This window comes from Diadema antillarum, unplaced genomic scaffold (genome assembly GCF_040938485.1).
Source record: "Diadema antillarum isolate AM-2024a unplaced genomic scaffold, OU_Dant_1.0 seq00001115_RagTag, whole genome shotgun sequence".
NCBI lineage: Eukaryota > Metazoa > Echinodermata > Echinoidea > Diadematoida > Diadematidae > Diadema > Diadema antillarum.
This window is the reverse complement of record NW_027271929.1, coordinates 79287-104480: the sequence shown is the minus strand read 5'-3', so window position 1 is coordinate 104480 and position 25194 is coordinate 79287. Positions and strand designations below refer to the sequence as shown.

Sequence of the window (25194 nt, the reverse complement as noted above, 5' to 3'; positions counted from 1 at the left end):
GAAGGCTATTTCTGTTTGAGATTTGAGGGTAGTGCAGACTGGAACTATCACTCAATGTGATTAACACCCCCACCTAAATCTGAGGGAGTTAGCTAAACCAAAAATAAATTTGCATGCGCTTAAATAAATTGAAAAAAAAATGTTGTAAATTTTGCTAAGAAATGTGAACGCATAACCCCAATCCTTTAAAGGGATGGTACAGTATTGGTGGAGATGAGAATTGGGCTTTTAACTTTTTGCGAGATACCAAGAAAACAGTTATGAAATAGTACAGAGCATACCACTCTAAGAGAAACTCTTTGTGGTTTATTTGATGAAAAGTTTATTTGATGAAAATCGGGTTTGGATTGACTGAAACACCCAAAAACAAAGTAAAACAGGGCGATCGTAAAAAAGTGTGGGTCCCACACTTTATTAGAATCGCTCTGTTTTGGATATCTCAGCCATTTCAAAACCAATTTTCATCAAATAAACGTTGAATTCCTCGTGGAATTACATGCTCTTTCATATTTTGTAAGAGATTTCTCATTATCTCACCAAAAAATGATAGAAACCTGAAATTAGGTCTCAACCAAAACTATACGACCCCTTTAAGATCTGCAATTTATGTAATTATGTCAGATGTCCTGGCAAGTTTTACCATTTGTATGTATATGTAAAATGGTTATTGCACAGTAAAATATTGTACTTGCTTGTCTTGGTGAGTTGTATTTTTTTTGGCCATATTTTGGATAATGTTATAATTTGTTTGTAAAGCGCATTGAAATTCTTTAGTCTGAAAGTCTGATATGCACTATGTAAGAATTTGCTACTATTATTACCATGGAAATGCATTGTTCAACATCGAATAAAGATGTATTTAGATCATTTAAGAATTATGGTAGTCACATGTGACATATCTCAAGTCAAATGCTCAAAAACTGAGTGAGATACATAAATACACTGGTAATTTCTATAATTTTCATGAAAGGATGCTGTTTATGGCAACACAATGTTCGACATCAACAAAAGATGAAGTTTGCATAACTTCCATTATGGTGGTAAGACATGTCGAATTTCAAGCCAATTGCTTAAAGGCACATGGTCCCGGTGGTTTAGTCGAATGCGTATGTGGGCACACGGCGCAAGTTTCCTATAGAGACCTATGCTATCGACTCCTCATTAGCGCTTACGCTGTGACCCACTTCCCCCGAGTCCGAAGAAGTCCGATCCACTGTAACCAGTGGTCTGATCACAGTTCGGCTCATGATTCTGCTGAGGGGGATGACAGCTTTAGCAAACTTCTTTTGTGATGTCATAATAAGAAGCACATACATGTAAGCACGCACCCTGGCATTACTACAGACTGCGTGATGCGCAGAGAAGAACGTTACTCGTGGGTTCGAATCCCGCTCGAGTATGTATGCCCACAATTTTTTTTTTATCATGGCTACTACTAAAACACTGATCAATTCAGTGCTTGTTTATGTTGATGCAGGGCAATTTGTCAATCAGTTGCAATGAAAGCATCTCGACGGAAGAATTTCATGAATTCAAATAATTACACAGTACCCGCTGCATGCTAGAAGGATTAGAACCAACACTTGCTGTCGGGCGAAAGCTCGGTGGTCTAGTGGAGATGAAGCCTGTCCGGTGATCAGGAGGTCGTGGGTTCGAATCCCACTCGAGTATGTACGCCCATGATTTTTTTTATCATGGCTACTACTAAAACACTGATCAATTCAGTGCTTATTTACGTCGATGCAGGGCAATTTGTCAATCAGTTGCAAAGAAAGATGAAGTTTGCACATCTCTCTACTATACCGGTTACATGTACCAAATTTCAAGTCAAACACTCAAAAATCCAGGGTTAGGTCAATCTACATATTTTTGTATTACTTGTATGAATACTGCTATTGCCATAGCAACTGATTTCCTAACACTCGTGAAAAAAAGATGTCTTGCATAACTACATACAATTGATATCATGTGCCAAATTTCAGCTCAATTGCTTTAAAACTGAAAGAGAAATTTGATCCAAAAACATTTTGTAACCTTCATGAAAATTTGCTGTTGCCATGGCAACACACTGAGTGATCCCGACAAAAGAGACGTTTTGCAAGTCTATCCATGATAGCGGCTACATGTGCCAAATTTGAGGCCAATTGGTCAAAAATTGACGGGGTTACGTCAATCGACATATTTTTGTGGGATATGTATAAAAACTGCTGTTGCCATGGCAACAGATTTCTCAACACCCATGAAAAGGTGTCTTGCACAACTACACATTACATTGATAACATGTGCCAAATTTCAGCTGAAGTGCTTTAAAACTGAAAGAGTAGTTCGCTCCACTAATTTCTACTAAAATTTGCCATTGCCATGACAATGCATTATGGGATACTGACGAAAAAGGTGTCTTGCACATCTACGTACCTATGATAGCGGTCACACATGCCAAATCTTAGATCAATTGCTCAAAAAATGAGAGTAGTTCGTGCCAGAACATCTGCATGATTCTTTCTTTGAATTGGCTGTTGATTACCATGGTAATTCATAGCTCCATACAGACAAAAAAAAAGGTGTATTACACAGCTAGCTATGATGGCGAATACACATGCCAAATTTGAGGTCAATTGCTCAAAAAATTGAAGAGTAGTTTGAGCCTCAAGACCGCCCAACCAACCACCCGATCTCAGAGTGATTCCTATACACACTATGTGTGGGTGGTGGTATAGTTACTCTTTATCATCAGAATCTTCACAAGTTGTCACCTCTTGAGCTGTAACCTCAAAATACCCCTTGTACTCCTTCTATTGACTGCTACCATTGTCTTTCACTTTATTTCTTCTTGGATACTAAGCCACTTCACATGCTACAGCAAACACAAAGCAAACAGGAAACAGATGACTAAGTGAAACCCTGTAATGCTATAAGTGTCCTACATGAAATACATGATGACTTGTCAATATGATTCCCTGAAGAGACATTTCACAACTTACAATTGATATTTAAAATATCATGGCAGTCTGATACATAGACTCCTTTGGCAACTGACAACTGACATGTTTTGAGCATAAACAAAAAATGGGAAGAATTGGATATTATGATTTTGGTCTGTCTTCACAATAAGGAAATACCCAAAGCATGGACATTATGAGTAATATGTCAGGAACTAAACATGATATCACACTGGGCACTGTAATATCTATCAATATTGAATAGTTTTCCCTATCTACTCTTCCATATCTTTAAAAAATTTGCTTGACATTCATTCAATTTTGTAAGGGAAAATAATTATTACTCCTCAGGATAATGCGAGATAATTACCTGTAACTGTAGGAATGGAATATTGAAGAAAGAATGCAGATATTTCAGACCAAAGCCATTTTTCATTGATGACTCAGCAACCTTTATGTATGCAGACCCTGGAGGCCTATAGAGCATAAAAGATCAAAAACAGCAATTTGCAAAGTTGGTTTAAGAGAATAGTAGTGACAGATACACAAATGATCAATAGTTAAAACAAAGTCAAACAGACAACTTAAAGGTCATTACTATAAGATTCTTTATAACACTCCAAACATGACATCTAATGGGTACTGTTCATGAAAAGACCATCCACACGATTTTCCTTGATATGTTTGATATTATTCTAATATTGGATGGAGAAGAATGTAATCACCTGATATCTACTGAGCTGAATTAAGGAGAGTGCTTTTGAGAAGAAAAGTTGAAAAGATGATTTCACTGACAAGCCATAATAATAGAACAATGGGCCTGCAATTATGTCACCTATACAGTGGCACAGGTTTTGAAGGATGTTGCATCAAATACCCAAGTGGCACTAATATCCTGATATTTATTTCTTTCACTAAAATTTATATTGAAGTACTGGTTTGATTTCACTACTTTCAATCATCTAACTGTTTTCTGTTAGATAACTATTTTCTTACTGGAAAATGAACTCAAATGAATTATTACTTAAGTATTTAAAAAAAAAAAATCACCTTTGCACATACAGTATACCTGAAATATGGTAACTACAGTATGTCCCCCCAAAAAATTACAATTGGATTTACGCACTGATAACACCCAATATGATTAAACTGTCCAAACGCAACTTCAGGGTCTTAAAATATAACATCTTAGCTCTATTTTGCAGAAAACCCAATTCAATTTGGTTAAGCGGTCACAGAGAAATGTGGATTGTTGTAAAGCATGTCATGAGTCTGATTCTTCCAAGTTTAGCACTTGGATGCTCTTGGAACTGCATATTAATGTGTAAACACAATAGACAGAACTTAGAGGGAAGAGATTCCTGACATGGTCTACAAAATTCCTCATTCCTCTTTAACCATTGAAGCAAATTGGATGGGGTTTTCTGTAAGATGTGGGTAATAAGTTGTAGTATCATACCCTGAAATTTTGTTTGGGTTGATTCACAATTTTGAAAGTAATCATTGCGGAGGGTTCCGGTTGTAATTTTTTTTTGGGGGGGGGACATACGGTACAATGGACAGAGCTTAAGAATTCAAAGTGAGTACTTAAGACAGTCATGACCATTAAGTTGTACCAATGTAAAGATACATCACGGAACAGTTTTTTTTTTTCCTTTTCAATATTCAAAATTAGCTTTCATTTGCTCCAGGTAAGATGACTTATTACATATTCTTTGTTGTCCTCCTTTGCATGCTTCAAATGGGAAAAAAAAATCTAAATGAGAGTTGATAACAGGAAGAAAAACCTTGCAAAAGGTTTTTTCTCTTTAAGTATATGAGAAGTAGATACTGACTTTTCAGCTCAATTAATAAAATGTTGTCTTCTGTTTGCTTTTGTTACATACTCAAAAAGCTTCATCACTTCGATGATCCCTCACATTTATCCCCAAATTGAATTATTCTTCGGGTTTATGCCAGGTTCAAGTACAGTATGTGCGTACACTGCTAATAAAAGCTTCTGACCATCCGAGTATTGAGAATTTAGGGTTTCTGGGATGAACGCTGAACTAGGGCTTTCTACAGCTTAGTTGGTAGAACACCAGGCTAGCAAACCGGAGGTCTCGGGTTGGAATCCCAATGGAATACCATTCTCTTTGCTCATTTTCCACTAATAATTAATATAAGCTAAGATTTAGCTTCATGATTTTAAACTCTATGCTCACACTGTAGAGTGATACAAATCTGTTCATAGCAAATAGGAGTTGTTTAATAGTAAATAATGGGTTTTATGTATGGCAGAATCTCTAAAACTTATATAAAGATTATCTGTGACGGGGCGATCGTTAAAAGCCCGTTAACGATCGCCCCGTCACTGTACAGGCATGCTAACCTGGAAACATTAAAGGGGAAATCCAGTCCAAACATAAGTTATTGTGATAAGAAAGAGTAAAATATTACGAGTTCAACGGTATGAATTTGATTGAAATTGGATGAAAAATAAAGAAGTTATGACATTTTGAAGTTTCACTATTTTGGGGGGAAACAGTTCTTGAACAGTCAATATGACTATGCAAATGGCAAAGTGAGCATGTCATTCCCTCACAACTTACCATATAGTTTGTACAATGTACATAAAATTTTGAAATTTCCAGTTTTTTATTCAAACGCAATTATGCCCGAGGCTCAAATCCTCATATATCTAACTGATTACTATTCTGAAGTTATTCAACCAGGAATAACGTCATGTTTCAGACTTCAATGACAGAAACATTGAATTTTTCGTCATTTTTTGTACACGATCAATGGAAAATCGTGAGGGTATGACACGGTTAGCTCACTCATTTGATTATTCATACCCACTGTACAAGAACTGTTTTGGAGAAATTATCAAAGCTTCAAAATTTCATAACTTCCTTATTTTTCATCCGATTTCAGTCAAATTTTGACAACTGAACTTGTAAAATTTTACTCTTTTTTATCAGACTAACTTATATTTGGACTGGATTTAATCTTTAAACTGCACATTACTTGAATATGAGACCATTCTGAAGCAAATAATTTTCACATTTCAATGTACTCTTAAATGAATCCCACAAGGAATGGAACAATCATCCCCCAGCATTCCCACTGATTCCCATTGATCAGTTACTAGCCAACCCCTTTAAAGTGTGAGCAGTGACTGAACTGGCAGCTGGGAAGTAATGACATGACCCCTATAGAAGGACATATCGTCTGTTGAGAATGATAAGGGCGTTAAGTTGTCACAAAACCCATAGTGTTCAAGACAACTTGACGCCCTTCTCATTCTCAACAGACGATATGATCAGTCAATTACAGCTGGGTTTGTTCAATAAGTTGGGACCCAAAATTTGACACATAGGTCCAAAATTAAACATCAAATTAATGAAAATGACTGACGTTTATAGTTACATCTAGCCATACTATAATATTCCATATAGGATTTGCTTGGAAATCCCATATAATTTTCTTGGATTAGAATGAGATTTATTGTAAATACCGATGTTACATGGACACCACATTGAAAATGTTTTGCATCTTTCTCCTTTTCTCCAAGAAATGGCATGAGAACTGTAATTTAATAGCAGTAATATCACAAATGAATACCATCCACACTATGAACCAAGAATCAAATGCTCATGTCCTCAATTATCTTTTTTAGGGAAAATTTGATCTATCACTCAAAGAATGTGTAAAAATACCGCTGTTACAAAAATAATTTTTTTTTCTTATACAATTTGTAATGCAAGACAGTCTTATGCTATCTGATAATGTGATACAGTGATAATAGGTTATGGTGAACTCTACATTCCTGCACCAAGTAACAGCAAATTTCTTGTGTGTATTTTTGTGTGGCTCCAGTAGTAAAACGATCTACCGATGTTACATGGTCACCGTGTCTTAATTTCAAAAGCAGAAAAGGGGGCCTTTTTAAAACAAAAGGATTATTTCAAAGATATGTTCATAATATACCATGTTGATGTAAAGTATTTGAGCCAAAAACAGAATTATTCAATGATATCTCATGCAATTTTCTGTACCCCTTTCATACCAGTGTTACACAGAGGGCACGGTGTCCATGTAACACTGGTACATGTATTATGTATCATCCCCCAAAAGTTTATTTTCTTGAAGATGTAGAAGTGTTTTTACCTTGGATGCTAAGTGATCCTTACTCAAAGAAAAGTATTCAATGCCAGATGAAAACTGTAAATGTTGAATGCCATAAGAATTGCATACAAGTACATTTAATAATAGTACATACGGATATTGTAACAAACAAATTGGGAGAAGCTGCCCCATAAAAAAATTGATAGTCATCAAAATAGATCCCAAAAATACCGCCGTTACGCTGGACACCATCCTGACACAGCAGAGTTTGAACACAAAGTGTGGAAATACTTGGACTTTCTTGCTTTCATAATAGATGTATTGTGTCACAAATGAAGGAATTCTTTGAATTTATAACCACTTTGGCGCTTCTTATAGCTGAAATAAAAATATGCAGCAGAATACCATCGTTACATCCTTTTTTGATCATTGAACACCACATGTAACATCGGTATTGACAATTTTAAGACCTATATTTAAAAAAAAAAAAAATGTGTTTGGTATGAATTATTTTGTGGGGAAAATTAGCCAAGCAATGGTGTTTGCTTAGATTATTGCAGAATTGCTAGTAACTCGGACAATGTGCTCAACACTCTGTAATCACAATACCCTGTTTAAATTTTACAAAAAAAGAGGCTAAAATGACAGTGGACACCATCAAATAAGTACATTTTTACACAAATTTAAGAACAGGGGAAGCATGTTTAGTATTTCATGGTATAAGCCCTCCTATAACATTGATACTAAATGCAAAAAAAGTTCTGTAAGAACAGAACACTGAGACACAAAATGCTGGGCATGTCGAGTCTGTGCCCAAAAAACCCTGGGTCCCAACTTTTTAAACAGACCCAGCTCCTAAAGCTGGCCTTGAGCAGGGTACTATTTACACATTGGTGACTTGAAGTGGAGGTGGCCTGAGGCTGGCCTGGGTTTTGTGTGACTGTTTACACATAGCCAGGGCTGGCCTCTGGTCAGCTTTATTGTATACGTAACAGGGGTATAACATTCAGCTAAAATGCAATGATGAGACTAATATCATATATTTAAACATGACTAGAAATGTCGCTGGTATGCCTCTATCATATCACATTATTCTCCCATTGGTATGTTGCACAAAGTGTACATCTTGACAGTATGAGATCACAGTTTCATTTGACTCAAGGAGGTTCAAGAGAATAGAGTCACAACCGTCTTAGATCCCGTTACAGTGCGGGGCTGGGCCGAGCCCCGGCCGAGCCCAGCCTCAATTGCGAGGCCGGGCCCCGCAATTTTGTCCGTTTACACTGCCGGGCTCGGCCCCGCTTTTGATTCAAACCTTTCAATATTTTGTCGTAGTGGCGCTCTGCTTGTAAACAAACGCAATTTGGCATTGTCTGGTTTTCAGACCCTTTGCCAAATGAATTCCGTGGCGACGAAGTCGCCGTTCGGGCAAAGGCATTTGCCGAGCCTCGCACTGTAAACGGGGTCTTATTACCTTTGCTAGATGTTCGAAGCCGCCGCTCAAAAATATTTGAAGCATGTGCCAAACAGGATCTGGCTGGCAGATAGGAAGACAATTGACTTGTGTTTCATTGTATAATCACCAGCCACTTTCTAAGGAAGATATGTCTTTGTAATGGTAATTACTTTTTGCTATCCCTTTTCATAAGCGGTAGGTGGTACAGACACGAGGATGCGCAAATAGAAATTGCACAAAAATTGATGAAATAAAGATGAAAATCATTCGACTGGGCATACCCGGGCGCGGATCTGATATATCTATCAATGAAGAATTATACTTGAAGATTATTCCATATTAGTTTTATTTGACGATATTAAGCGGAAAAGTGATAAAACCAGCTTTCCAGGATGGTACAGTTTTCAACATTTTCACATGATACAGCTCTGATTTACACTTTCGCACAAATTTCTGGACGGGACTGACTTTTGTTCTACATGCTTTATCATTAAGTAAAATTTCATTTCATTTAATGAATAGACAAGCAAAATATAGCCAACATTATGTTACAATTCAAAATAAATCTTCAGATTGCTCAGCACAACGGCGGCGTCGAACATTGATCATCAAAGGCACAAATGCACCTGTGAAATTCTTTTGTACATCAATAGCAATCTGACAACTGTTTGAATAATTACAACCAGTTGGAACTCCAACTCTTCAACCTCCTTGCTCGACTGATTAAAAAGTAAAATGACATGTTCGGAAGTTTGATTGCACTACCCTAAATGTGTTTAGGGTTTATGCATTCCTGGAACCAGATTTCATTTGAATGGCTGAATTCGTTCGGAGAGCAAGTATTCAGGAATTTGAACAATTTCACTTCACCTCTGACCCTTGCCCTTTGACCTCTTGGCCCACATCTTTCTTCAAATAACAGCGAACTGGTAATAAACTTGTATCCTGTTTTCATGACAATGCCTTGACTTTTTTTTCAAAATATGGGAAAATAGTGACATTTTAACATTATCACTAAAACCTTTTACCTCATGGCCATAACTTTCCTTGAAGGACAAGTTCACCTTCATAGACATGTGGGTTGAGTGAATGTAGCAATATTAGTAGAACACATCAGTGAGAGTTTGAGCAAAATCGGACAATCCGTTAAAAAGTTATTAATTTTTGAAGTTTCTGCTCAGTCACAGCTGGATGAAAAGACTACTATAGCTTGTGATGTCACATGAGTACAACAATATAAAGAAAGAATAAAGAGAATTCAACATATTTCCATTTTTCTCGCATAACAAAAGAACACTCGACTTCTCTCTTTCAGAAGGCAGGGGGAATAATATTACCCTTAACATACGTCAGTAGCAAGTCGAAGAAATGTGCACTTTATTCAAAAAGTAAAGTTTTGTGAAATTCTCTTTTTATTTTCCTTATATAGTTGTACGCATGTGACATCATACACTGTAGTAGTCTTCTCTTCCAGCAGTGACTGCGCAAATACTTAAAAGATTCGTAACTTTTGAACGGATTGTCCAATTTTCCTCAAACTTTCACTGATGTGTTCTACTAATAGTGCTGCATTCTCTCAATCCGTATGTATATGAAGGTGGACTTGTCCTTTAAAGAATCATTGTGCAGAAAGAATATACAATGTATACCTAATTTCATAAGTGTATGCACAGAGTAATTTACAAGCGAAGGAGAAAATAGTAAAATTTCAGCATTAAATAGCAGATTTGGGGATTTTCACCTGACCTTTGATCCTTGACCTTTAACCCTGTGAACCAAAAATTTAAGAGAATATTTGTCTATTAAGTTTCAAGAAGCTAACAAGACAGTTTGGAGTAGAAGTGACACTATAGCAATTTCATTGACTTTTGACCCCATGGCCCAAAACTTTCCCTAGAGACTCTTTACCTGGTAATACATGTAATATATACTGAATTTCATGAAAATACCTCTAAGTATTGCAGAGATATGGGGAAAATAGTGCAATTTTGAGAATTTGACCTTTACCTTTAGGGTGCACCAATATGTTGATTGGCACAGCTTCATCCACTCATACATATGCCAAGTTTCATTTGTATGTATACCTCAATTGGCTCTTACATGTTGTCCACAAAACAGATTATGAACAAAAGGGTGGAAGGACGGTATACGGACAGAACCTATGGATGGACAACCCGAAAACATAATAGGTCTAGTGACACTTTGTGGCGGAGGCATACAAACAGAAGATACCATACCTATCCAGGGTTTTGATGAAGTAGTCAATTTCTTCAGTATAAACAGCCCGCTTCTCATTCAGATCCCTAAAACTGGCCATGACAAGCACTGGTATATGATGGGGAACCTTCGGAAGCTCTTGTTGAACATATTTCCATGTCCTGTGAATTGGCAAATGGAAAACAATCACATTACTTCTGAGAATGATCATGTCTAATGATTACTGTCATCTGAAACAATAACAACTATCAATACATTTGGTACCAACACATTCTACTCCCTCATGACGAGGTACAAAAAGCGGAGAAAAAAGACCACCATATTCTTCTGCCTGGTTGATGCTACATTTTTACTTAAGGCCATATCTCACCAATGGAGATGTCTCCATGACATCTCCAACTTATCAGTCGCAGCAGTCGCGGAGATGTCTCCAACTTAAAAAAGGCTTGCGGTCTCACCAAGGAGACGTCTCTGAGACGAGTAATGGCAGGTGTCATAAAGTTTCAAATATGATGGAGCCTTTGCAGGATCACCCGACTTTATCTAGGCAGGAAATCAGCACGCAGATTGGTCACGTGGTTTCTAAAGAAGGTCAAACAGCATCAAATAGAGTCGCGGAGACATCGCAAAGACATCGCGGAGAGGTCTCAGCAGTCACGGATATAATAAGTCTCCGCGACGTCTCCGCAACTGATGGAGACATCTCGGAGTCGCGAACCAGTTTCAAGCCCAGTGAGATACCCCCTTTAAACTAACCGTGAATTACTACAAGAAACCACACACACACACACACACACACAAAATAAAGTTTCCTGTCATCATTGCACAGTACATACAGCTCTGTTACAAGAACAGCTACAGTACCTTATATTGCAAACTGAAATCCCTAAATGTGTGATTCTAGTGATACTTCAACTGCTGTTTATCCAATTTAACTAGACAGTCAACCTCACATACCTCGAATAAGTCGGGACTAAAGAAAATGGTTTGACATACGTGAACTTTGAAGTCCGCATACGTCAAATTTTCTTCGACTTATCCAACTTTTATCAATTTTCAACATGGTATCTGTTACAGTGCCTACCAATTGTGTTTGCATGCTTGTCAACTGGAATTGAATCGACTTGAATGAATTAAATGGAAATCTTTCAACACTATTTTCTGGTGGATGATTGAATCACCATAAAAACAAAACAAAACTAGAGCACTCGCACAGGAGACCTGTTCGAGTACATGTATCCCCCGAACCCGTCTCCCATACCCCATCTGGATTACTTTTTAGGCCAGAATGTTGTATAATATGGCAACTGTAGCAGGATACAATAAAATCCGGCTGGTATATAGCACATACAAGGAATATAACGTGTCATCCTACAAAAGTTTGAACAATGAGAGCGCTGGCAAAGAAAACTTTTGTTACCTAGAATAACTCCCCATAAACCCCAATAGCAAGTTTGAACAAAATCCGACAAGAAATGTGGCTGATAGAACATGCACAAGAAATGTGACTGGCATCCAAGTTGGAGCATTGAGGGCACCACTACCACAAACTGTTGTGTCCTATATGTACATGTAGAATGACCATTTGTTCACCAATCGTTAGCAAGTCTGAATAAAATCCCATGAGAAATGAGGTTTCATGTAGTATAGCACATACAAGAAATATGACATGGCATCCTTAAAAGTCGGAACAATGAGGGCGCTGTCAATGAAAACTTTTGTTACCTAGAATAACCCCCTACAGACCTCCATAGCAATTTTGAATAAAATCCGACAAGAAATGTGGCTTATAGAGCATATAAGAGATTTTTCAATTTATTTGTTCAATTCCACCAAGAATAACAAATTACAAAATTGGAATAGTGGGCGAAAAGACAAAAATCAATGATTTGACAATCATGACAGATAGCTGATAAGAGACGTAACATATATATACATCAGGTGGAAAAAAAGATAGGAGATCTGCTGAGAAGCAATGCTTGTAAATTGCAGAAACTCCTATTTACAAATACAAGCATATAACATGCCTCCAAGTCGGAACACTGAGGGCGCCGTCACCACAAACTGTTAAATGTCCTTCACGTAAAATGACCACCCATACACCTCCTTAGCAAGTCTGAGTAAAATCTAGTAACAATCAAGTTATTGCATACATAAGCATTTTTGCAAATTTTGACATGATCAGGGTGACCTTTGACCCTGTAAAAGGTGGAACAGTGAGGGCAGCAGTAGAGGTGTATAGATTTGACTATGATACATGTACATTTACATACAGTTAAACTCGCATAAGTCGATCTTCTCGGGACTGAGCAAAACACATCGACTTAGGCGATTTTCGACTTGTGCGTAAGTCGAAAAAAAAAAATTGACTTACAGTTACACCACACGTACGTACCGGTACATGTATGTTGTCTACACTGGAGCCGAGAGCTGGAGCGGTGTGCCGCAGCACGGGTTGCCCGGCAGGGCCGCGGCTAACTTTGCATGGACAGTGCATTAGTATTGGCACAGGTCCGATTACTTTATACCTTTGTTAAACCTTGGGGAAGTGAATATGAACGATAATTGAGCAGTGATTGATTCCAGTTTACCATACCGTGGCTTGAAATGCGTGTAGAGGTGTAATTCTGATTTACCCGTGCCTTTGTGTACACATACATGTATGTGTGACATGAGCACTGCTGGTGATGTGATTGGCATTACTTGCGTGCATGATCGAAGCGTCAGTCATCTAATAACACAAATGTATGATTACTTTTGGATCGAGATAGTGCTTTGATTTTGATATAAAATTTGAATTAAAGCATTTTCCCACAGAATATTGACAACACAATCATTTCAATGTAAATAATTTTGATTAATATGCCACTCATGTGTTCTTAAGAACCTCTCAAAAAATTGTGTTTACTTAGCTTACTCGACGGAAGATATCGCAACCTCGTGGTTGCTTATTTCCAAAGGCGCAATTATCGCAAGTCCGCATTTAGGCTGTGCATGCGAGATACGCGTGCGTGATATTAGGTCAGACCAGAGCACAACGAAAGAAAAAACTAGAAATGTCGCTATGGCGACTGGTATGCCTCCGCCATAATGCATGATTCTCCTAATAGGTCTATAGTACATGTGGACAATGTGTGATTACATTTTCACAAAATTGGCAAAATATTAAAATGACATGATTGTCACAAATGTATTGAATGTTTACCTTCCTTGACCTATGTTTAATTGGATGAATAGGAGAGCATGTATTTGGGGATTTAAGAACTTTAACTTGACATTGACCATTTCATAAGTTTATGCACTGAGTAATTTTCAAGGTATGGAGAAAAAGCGCAATTTCTGTATTGAACAGTAAATTGTTATCATTTTCATCTGGCCTTTGATTTATAAGAGAATCACTGTCAGGCAGAACATACATAAATTCAGCATGTACTAGGTTTCAAGATAACTTGAGCCACTTCCGAGATATGGAGAAAGAAGTAAGTTCAGCACTTTCACTTGATCTTTGACCTTTTGACCTTTGACGTTCTTGGCAAAAAAAAAAATCCCAGAGAATCTCTATTGGGTTATACATGCATACATTGAGTTAAAAAAAAAAATCCTGCTGGCATTGCATAAATATAAGGAAAATAGTAAAATTTTGAAGTATTGCCCTTGACCTTTGACCCCTGACCTTTGACCCCATGAACCCTAAATTCCCTAGATAACCACTGCCAGTCAGTAGATGCATATATACTATGTTCCATGAAGATACCTTGAACAATTTCCAAGATACAGAGAAAAAAGTGAAATTTTGACATTTTGCTTGACCTTTTGACCTCTGACCTTTTGACCTCATGACCCCAGAGAATTTTAATTGGGTAGTACATGTATACACTAAGTTTCAAGAAAATATCTTCAGGCATTGCATAGATATGGGGGAAATAGTAAAATTTTAAGCATTTGACCTTGACCTTTTGACCTTTGACCTTGAGCATGTGCACCCAAAAGTTGATAGGCACAACTTCACCCCCTAATACACATACATGCCAAGTTTCATTAGGATACCTCAAAAGGTTTTGGTAGTTACCCTGTCCACAAAATTCATTACGGACGGACGGAAGGACGGACGGACGGACGGACGGACGGACGGACGGACGGACACAACCCGAAAACATAATGCCTCCGGCACCACTTCGTGGCGGAGGCATAAAAATGGCACATTCAAAAACTTTTCATGTAGCAACACTTGTGACCAAAAATGGACAATTGAAATGCGTGTGCAACTCATCATTATATACTTTCCAATTTTAGTTCCGCCTTCCAGTTCTTTTGCTGGTTAGCTGAGTGTGGATGATTAAAGCCGAAATAATTAATGAAATCATCGCGATCCCGCCGGTGACAGTAGCGTAAAAATAGTTGAATAACGCATGTTAACCTACTTAATTGGTGTTCAGAAAAAGAAACAAACGCATTTATCAGTTTTAGTAGAACTGGATTTGTTCATTATCATTAAGCAAATGATAATTTAAATATGAGTGTGTATGATTAAAGCCGAAATAATTAATGAAATCATCGCGATCCCGCCGGGTGACAGTAGCGTAAAAAGAGGTTGAATAATGCATGTTGAACCTACTTAATCGGTGTTAAGAAAAAGAAACAAACGCATACTTTTAGTAGAACTGGATTTGTTCATTATCATTTAGCAAATGATAATTTAAATATGAGCATGTATATTTAAAGCAGAAATAACTATTGAAATCATCGCGATCCCGCCGGGTGACAGAAGCATAAAAATAGTTGAAAAACGCATGCTAACCTACTTTAAATAATCGGTGTTCAGAAAAAGAAACAAACGCATTTATTAGTTTTAGTAGAACTGGATTTGTTCATTATCATTCAGCAAATGATAATTTGAATATGAGTGTGTATGATTACAGTCAAAATAATTAATGAAATCATCACGATCCCACCGGGTGACAGTAGCGTATAAGAATAGTTGAATAATGCATGTTGAACCTACTTAATCGGTGTTAAGAAAAATGAAACAAACGTATAATCTAGTTTTAGTAGAACTGGATTTGTTCATTATCATTTAGCAAATTATAATTTGAATATGAGTGTGTATGTTTAAAGCAGAAATAACTAATGAAATCATCATGAATGCCTTACTGCGAGTGGAGCAAGCACGGAGCAAGTGAGAAAAGTGTTCCTTCAGCGAGGCTGCGTGCGAAAACAACAGACCCAAAATATTCGTGCGAATTTGCAACATTTAGACGGCTAAAGAATGGTTGCATAATCTCTCAACTTTCCCACATCACATTCCATCCAAAGTTAGCAAGAGTCGAAAGAGGAGAGAGGGGGAAAGATAGGGAGAGAAGCGTCATGAAGTCTAGGTCTTATGTAAACAAAAACTGGCGTCTCGTGATTTTGACAGTGATTCATTACACAATAAAATCTTATTCGACTTAGGCACAGTGAATTCAATGGTTTTTCCGTGAAAGTCTTGGAATTTCATCGACTTAGGCGAGTATTCGACTTACAAAATTCGACTTGTGAGTGAATTAATACACGTAAGTCAATGGGGAAAAATCGGGACTTGTTAAAATCATCGACTTGCGCGATTATTCGTCATATGCGACATCTACTTAGGCGAGTTTAACTGTACCAAATGTGAAAAAAATTGGGCTAGAAACAAGGCCAGCGTCGCACACACAAGCAGACCCTGTTAAATTCACCTTTTCATGTATGAAGATGGAACAAGAGAGGGCACCATCACCAAACACAATAGGCGTCTTTGTTTAACCATAATACACCTTCATGCCAAATTTGAAGATGATCTAAGAAGAACTGCAGCCGGTAGAGCCCTCAAAAGAAAATCTCTGCGGTGGACGCGGCGGTGCAACGAGGCCAAAACCATAGTATCCTCCGAAATCTGTCCGGGGGATACAAATACCGGTATGTAATCGAGTGCAAGAGTTGCAGCACATGCGTGCTGAATGTACATGTATCTGCGTGTGGATGTTGTGTGTCTGCAGCAGAGCTACCAAGTCTCATGCATTCTGTGTGAGACTAACGCTTTTAGGGTCCATCTCATGCATGGCACCTATTTTTCTCACGCATCAGGATAAGTCTGCAACTTGGATCTGTAAGAAGGAGCATAACTCAGAGGATTACATGTAACCCTATTTTAACTGGGGAGGGGGGGGTCAAATTGACCCCCCTCGACATTTTGCGCCGCGATTCCGCAACTCGCAAAGATTTCGCCGCGTCGTTTCATGACTTTTTTCACAGAAGTCTCCCGCATATTTTGAGACCAAATTTGCAACGTCCGGGTACACCATTCTGAAGTTACATAATGTTTTGCATATGCATGTCAACCCAAAAACAGCTCAAATTCATGATATCGTGTGCAAATCCAATGCAAATTGTGTTTTTTGGTTAAATTGATACAAATTAGTATTTCAACTTATAACCATTGAAATTAATCAATTCTAATGTAGATAAGCTTGAAAAAGCGCCTGCAACAAATTTTCGCAAAAAAACAATAGAAAACAAAAGGTAAAAAAACAACGAAATACATAAGAAATTAACAAAACAATAAAAAACAAAAGAAACCAATTTTGATTGTGCTATTTTTTTACAAGAAAATTGTTCAATGTGTCTTGAGGAACTCTGACACAAAAATATAGCAATCCTTCAGTCTTTTTAATGGAGTTATAGGTGAAAATATGATTTCCTGCGTAAATTTGCATGATTTATTTACTAAAAATAGAAAATCAAAATTTGTCTACTGTATGACCATGTAATATTGTAGTTGATACCCGGCTCTATGTTCAGGCAAAATTTTGCGGCGATTGCGCGATCGGCGGCCGAGATCTGAAGGGGGGGTCAAATTGACATCCCCCCCCCCCCAGTATAGACTTGGTCTCAAATAGCCCAGTTAAAATAGGGTTAAAGTGATAGTTGCAATTGTTGAAGGTATATTTCCCTTATGTCTTTCAAAATAAGTAAAAAATAGTCACTTAAGTATGCACCAGATCGCACCAAAATTGAAAAAGCTCCCTACCGTCCCACGGTCGCTTCACTCTCTCGCTTGCGCGCATGTGCAAGCGCCAAGACGCCGAGTCATGAAAATCTCTCATAAAAATTTTTTGAACTTGGCATCTCTCACAGAATACCGTGTATAAAACAAAGGTTTTTAAAAAAACTTATGCTGGGAGAATTCTGTACAAACTAGAAAGACAAGTCATGTGTTACGTGTAACCACCACTGTGTACTACATACAATGTATTGAAGAGTATTAGTACTGTGCAAAGCTCACTGCAACATAGAGGACGCATCAGCCACATTTTCAAAAATTAACCTCCCCCCCCCCCATTGTCTTTTTTTAAGCCCTCTAGTGTCTCACTTCTACTTTTTTCTTGACCAGGACCTGTTCACTGGAGTCTTATTCACTTATTTCATGGTTAGTGACATTATGGTACACACAGGCTACTTAGTAACGTCACATGGTTAGTAACGTTACACATTTTGACTGCTGTCATTTCTAACTTCTATTATGTATGATTAGTAATACTTATTTTTATCTTCAAGTAGTCATTGGACACAGCAGGAAAAATTGAAATATTATCATTCTTAGACACTTTATACTCTCTGGAGGTAAATAATTTCACTTTTTTGGTTAGTAACATTACATGACTTTCCGAGGGTTGGGAAATGCACACATGTCTGCATTTCGAAGACATGTAAGTTGATTTTACTTAATTTATCCATGAAAGCCTTCCTTTGAGTCTATGAATTCAATATTTGTGGCTAGAAAATGGCATTTAACTTGACTAGCTACCTTCTTTGCCATTATGGAGATTTTTTTGACAAAATTTAATCTGAAGGATTACTTGTTCAAAATTGGTGAATTTCATACCTAAAACTGTCAATATACCCTGAAAAACAGTTTTTCTTGAATTATCAATGTGTTCCGTCTTAAGTCAAACACAAAAATCAAGGGAAAAAACAAACTGAAATTTTATGGTCATGTCCCTGTAACTGCGGAATGGCCCGTATGCATTTGCTTAATACACATACATGTCATATGGAGAAAAATTTGCCTGTAAGCACAGTTTGCATTGAAATTGTACACGAATTCACGTTTTTGAGCAATTTTTTGTCTGACATGCATGTACATATTTATGCGTAACTTCAGAACCGCGCGCCCGGGCGTCGCAAGTTTGGTGTCAAAAGATGCGGGAGACTCAAAAGAAAAATGTCATGAAACGTTGCGGCGATAGCTTTTTGCGATTGCGATACATCGTGCGGAACGTCGAGGGGGGGGGGGCCTCCGAGGCCCCCCCCCTCTAGTTAGGGTTAACGCCCTATCACTTTTGATTCTTGCGAAAAATATTTTTGAATATTCATTAATTTAGGAGGTTTGGAACCCCTGGGGCCCCCAAGGAAAGCATGGTGCCCATTCAAACACTCTGAGATCTTATCCCCTTAGGAATGCTAATTGCCAAGTTTGGTGAAAATCCATTATGTTTGTTTTCAGCAAGAAGAGGAAAATTGAGGCCCGCATTTGGACACCCCCCCCCCCCATCCCACTTCCTTGAGCCCCAAGGGGGGGGGGGCACCTCTGATTCTCCCATGAACAAACTTGAAACAACAGTCATCAATACACTGACTCCTCATTGTGTTAACTTACCTCAATCACTTCTAGTTCTAGAGAAAATCTATAAAGATTCCTTACAAGGAGGGTTGGGACCCCTGTGGGGAATGGTGCCCATTTGATGAAATTAAGATTCTATCCCCCTAGGCAGGGCTCGACACTAAATTTTACTTTTGGTGGCCCGATCGGGCCACCAAAATCATTAATTTTTATTTTTTGGTGGCCTGAAAGTAAAATCTGGTGGCCCGAAAAAAAAATCAAGAAAAACATAAGAAATACTAAATCGGTCCTACTGAACATAGAAAATGAAATATAAGTATTACTGAAGTGATACATGTACCCATGTCTAAAATGAAGAGAAAATTCAATCATCTTACCGTTATTCTGAGTTCTATGATTTAGCAAATAGGCTTATAGATTATTATAAAAGTTGATGCCTATTTAGGTGGTCAAAACTAACGTTTGAAACGATAGAGTGAGAGCATTTGCAGACATTTGTGAACATCCGACATCTGTTTTGGCATTATAAAGAGCTGGAAGTTACCGTTATTCATTTCTGATTGTAAAAGCAATTATCCAACATTTACTAGTATTCTAACATCGTACGGAGCCGAATGTTACTATTAATTTTTTTTTTTTTCAAATGTAAAAGCAAAGAACTGACATTCATTTTAGCATCTTACGGAGCTAATGTTATCCTTATTCATTTCTGAACGTGAAAGCAAACATCCCCAATTTATTTTAGCATCTAACTGAGCCGATTGATACCGTTAATCATTTCCAAATGTAAAAGCAATAATCTGTTATTCATTTTAGCATCGTACGGAGCAGAACATTACCGTTATTCATTTTAAAATTAAATAAGGAAACATCCATAATTTGTTTTATTATCGTACGGAGCCGAATGTTACTGCTGTCCAATTCCGAAAGTGAAATGAATTATCTGACAATTTAGCATTGTACGGAGCTGAATTTTACTGTTTTTCGTTTTTGAACGTCAAGGCAGACATCAGACATTAAATATTTTACTATCAAACGCAGCTGAAAGTTACTGTTATTCATTTTGAAATGTAATAGCAAATATCCGACATTCATTTTAGCATCGTATGCAGCAGAATATTACTGCTATTCACTTCCGAACGTAAAAGCAATCATCTGACATTTGTTTTAGCATCTTCCTTAGCCGAATGTTATTGCTATTTACTTTCGAAAGTAAAAGCAAACACCCGACATTTATTTAATCATCATTCGGGGTTGAATATCAATTGTTATTCATTTCCGAACGTCAAAGGGCAAGGGATCATTCGACATTTATTTTAGCATCTTCCGCAGCTGATCTGTTATTGCTGTTTACTTCAAACCTGAACATGAACATCCGGTATTTATTTTACTATCTATATGGAGTTGAATATTATTGTTGTTCATTTCTGAACGTCAGAGCAAAATTAATATCCGACATCTATTTTAGCATCTTCCAGAGCTGAATGTTGTTGCTATATACATTCGAACATAAAAGCAAACATGAGACGTTATTCTTATCATTCACCTGAACGTGAACATCCGGTATCATATTTTACTATCTATATGGAGTTGAATATCATGTTTATTCATTTCCGAACGTCAAAGGGATCATTCGACACTTACTTTAGCATCTTCTGGAGCTGAATGTTGTTGTTATTTACTTTCCAACGTAAAAGCAAACATCTGGCATTTATTTTCTCATCGTACGGAGTTGAATATTATTAGTATTCATTTCCGAACGTCAAAGCTAACATTCCACATTTATTTCAGCATCTTCTGGAGCCGAATGTTATCCTTATTCATTTCCGAACGCAAAACCAAACATCCAGCACTTCTTTTAGTATCATACGGAGCCGAATATTACCGTTATTCATTTCCAAAATAAAAAGCAAACATCCGGCATTTATTTTCTCATCGTACGGAGTTGAATGTTATTAGTATTCATTTCCGAACGTCAAAGCTAACATTCCACATTTATTTCATCATCTTCTGGAGCCGAATGTTATCCTTATTCATTTTCGAACGCAAAATCAAACATCCGACACTTATTTTAGTATCATACGGAGTCGAATATTACCGTTATTCATTTCCAAAATAAAAAGCAAACATCTGACATTTATTTTAGCATCTTACGGAGCCGATTATTACCGCTCTCCATCAACAAAAGTAAAGGCAATTATCCGACTTTTTGGTGGCCCGATTGGGCCACCAAAATCTTTATTTCTGACATTTTGGTGGCCCGACGCGCGTTTTTGGTGGCCCCGGGCCACCGGGCCACCGTTTGTGTCGAGCCCTGCCCTAGGGATGCTACCTGCCAAGTTTGGTGAAAATTTGTGATGGGGTTTTCAAGAAAAAGATGAAAATTGACAATTTAGGTCCAAATTTAGGCCCCCTGGGGCCCCCAGGTGGGGCATGGTGCCCATTTGATGGGCTTGAGATTATTTCCACCTAGGGATGCTACCTGCCAAGTTTGGTGAAAATTCATAGTGGCATTTTCAAGAAAAAGATGAAAATGTACAATTTGGGCCCCATTAGGACCCCTCCCTACCCCCCTTCCCTGGGTCCCAAGGGGGGAACCCCTGATTCCGCCATGAACAAACTTGAAACTACAGTCATCAATGTACTAAATCATAGTATTAACTTAGCTCTATCACTTCTGGTTCTAGAGAAGAAGATTTTGTCCTTAATTTTGGGGGGTTTGGGCCCCTCTGGAGGCCCCCCAGGTGGGGTATGGTGCCCACTTGAACAAATTGAGATCCTATCCCCCTAGGGATGCTACCTGCCAAGTTTGGTGAAAATCGGTCAAGGGGTTCTCAAGAAGAAGATGAAAATGTAAAAAGTTTACGCACAATGCACGACGCATGACGGATGACGGACGACGCACGACGGATGACGGACGACGCAAGCCGGACGCCGGACGAAGAGCAATCGCAATAGCTCACTTGAGCCTTCGGCTCAGGTGTGCTAACAAAACCAGATGTATTACAACATGTACAGCTGTAATCAGTAATTAGTGCTCCACACCAAGGATGGGCTACTTGGTTGCCAAAAACCAGTAGTGGGTAATATTGCAAGATCAGATTCAGGCTACGACTTCTGAGTACAGTGCTATTACTGTAATCATAAACATTTATAAGTACCCTGTATTATTATTATATTATTATTATTATTAACGAAGAGTGATTGTTCGCATTTAAAAAAAAACTAGATATATCGCTACGGCGACTGATATGCCTCCGCCATAATGCATGGTTCTCCTAATAGGTCTATAGTACAATGTCTTGACAATGTGTGATGACAGTTTCAAACAACTGGCAAAATATTAAAATGACAGGTTTGACACAAATGTGCTGAATGTTCACTTTCCTAGAACTAGGTTCAATTGGATGAATGATCAAAATGTCAGAGTGCAGGTATTTGGGGAACTGATGATTTTTACTTGACTTTTGACCCTTTTATAAGTATATGCATTGAGTAATTTTTCAAGGTATTGAGAAAAAGTATAATTTCAGTATCAAATGGGAAAATAGCATTATCTAAACCTGGCCTTTGACCTTTGACCTCACAGTTCCAAAGAGAATCACTGTTAGGTTGAACATGCATAAATATGTAAGTTTCATGATGATACCTTGAGTTACTTTTGAGATATGGAGGAAAAAGTGCAATTCAGCACTTTCACTTGACCTTTGACCTTTGACCTTTTGGCAAGAAACTTCCCACAGAATATATATTGGGTAATACATGTATACATCAAGTTAAAAAAAAAAACAACCTTCATTCATTGCATAAATATAAGGAAAGTAGTGATATTTTGAGTTGACCTTGACCTTTGACTCCCTGACCTTTGACCCATGACCCCCAACTTCCCTAGATAATCACTGCCCATCGGTACAAGCATATATACTAAGTTCCATGAAGATACCTTGAACCATTTGCGAGATATGGAGAAAAACATGAAATTTCAATTTTTTTTCACAAAATAACCTGTGACCTTTGACCCTGTGACCCTAAAATCCACACAAAGTATTATCCCCCAAGGATATACCCTCATACCAAGTTTGATGTAAAACCACCACACGGTTCTTGAGATATCGACAAAAACAAAACGGGACGGACGGACGTACGGACGTACGGACGACCCGAAAACATAATGCCTCCGGCCACTTCGTTGCGGAGGCATAAAAAAGAGAAACAATCTTATACCATTGTGCTTGAAAAGGGGAAAAATTTAAATTGCCGAAAACTCAAATAAGATACAAGTCAAAACAGGGGTAAGGTTAATAATTGCCTGAAAAATCTTAGTGTATCCTTCAGTAACATCTAAATTTATTTGAATAAACTGTTGGTACAGTAAATCGTATCTACTCTTTATTGTGCTAGGCCTACTTCCAGATCATATACCACAATATTTTCATAATCGCATCGCTGAAAAATATATTCAGTGCTTACACTCTCAGGGGAGAATTATAATGAAACAAACTTTGTGAAAGGAAAAAAGTTAGAAAAGCACTATGCAGGAGATTGATGTTTGGACAGTACACCGTGATTAATGCCAAAGATGCCAGCCGTGTAATACATTGCTTTGGGCGCACAATCGTTTGGTCTCACAATATTTACAATCGAGTGTGAAAAGATTTGTGACATGTCTTCGCTGTCCACGCGCAATGCTGAGTGATGTTTGAATTTCGCTTGGAGCAACATGCTGGGAAAAAAAATAAGTTAATTAAGATCATAACATTAGATTTCTCTTCGAGGTAACCGAACTTCAAGTAAGTTTTTTGAGCTACGCGAGTTTTAACACACGAAAACTCCATAGGAAAAATCGGGACTTTCATCTTGCCTCCAAGGCAAGTGATATTCGGCTAATCCGACGGAGACGTAAGCGAGGTTAACTGTAGTTAAAGTCAGTTTGACCTCGGAGTGGCACTGCAATAACAGCAGAACATCTAATATGGTAAAATGTCATTATCACCTCCAGCATTAAGAGGCCCAGCATTATCTCATACTAACCACTGCTTTGAGATGTCCAGCATCATGACCACACCATTGGTGCCTTTGTAGACATCTAGAAAAGAGGCATCAAGACAAGGATTGCTATCATCTTCTGTTTCTGTCTCTGTATTTTCTATCTTCAGGGTGTTTCTATCCCGCTTCCGAGGTTTCCCCTTGTCCACTACGTCCCACACTTCCACCTTCACAACATCATCGGTAGCTGGAACAGGAAGAAGAGCAATGAGAAAATGTAATATGGAAGCTTCCCATGAATCCTTTTTTGGGAGATTTTATTTTTCCCTGCTTCTTTAAAGGCATTATTTATGATTTGCAGATGAAACAACCAAGGTTTAGTGCGTCAAAATAGTTCTAAAATTTACATATTACAAGCTTCATTTCTTCCTCTCATTTCTAAACCCACAAGAATTACCATTGAGCTCATTCTGCTTATCCTATTGATAACATATAAATATTTTGCTAACCTTAAGCCTTTTCCAAAATCAGGCATAGATGTGGGCAGAATATCAGACTATTTTATGATATTTTGTCACTTTGAAATTGGACCAAAGAGTAAAAGTACAATTGGAAAGCATGTCTTTCATCACAAATTCACATCTGAAAATATCACTCTAATTCAAGAAAAACTTCAATCTGCGAACTGGTTAGATGTGTATGACGGAAATGATGGTATTGACCAAGCATATGATAATTTTCTTGATATTTTAAATACCGAAATTGCTTTGATGCATGCATTCCTTTAAGGAAATGTCGTACACAGGATTACAAATGAATTACAAATAAATTCCCAAACAACCATG

The 25194-nt window shown here is 37.7% G+C and overlaps 1 protein-coding gene across 3 annotated transcripts in view; it reads right to left on the bottom strand.

The window, feature by feature from the left end:
* The window catches only part of LOC139743843 (rab-like protein 6), a 110985-nt gene that overhangs the window by 66340 nt on the left and 19451 nt on the right, over positions 1-25194 (bottom strand). For all 3 annotated transcript variants that reach the window (XM_071654297.1, XM_071654300.1, XM_071654299.1), the window contains exons 4-6: positions 24395-24596; positions 10743-10883; positions 3310-3415 (exon numbers count right to left, since the gene is read on the bottom strand). In XM_071654297.1, the coding sequence (XP_071510398.1) occupies positions 3310-3415; positions 10743-10883; positions 24395-24596 (449 nt within the window). The remainder of the gene's footprint in view (positions 1-3309; positions 3416-10742; positions 10884-24394; positions 24597-25194) is intronic.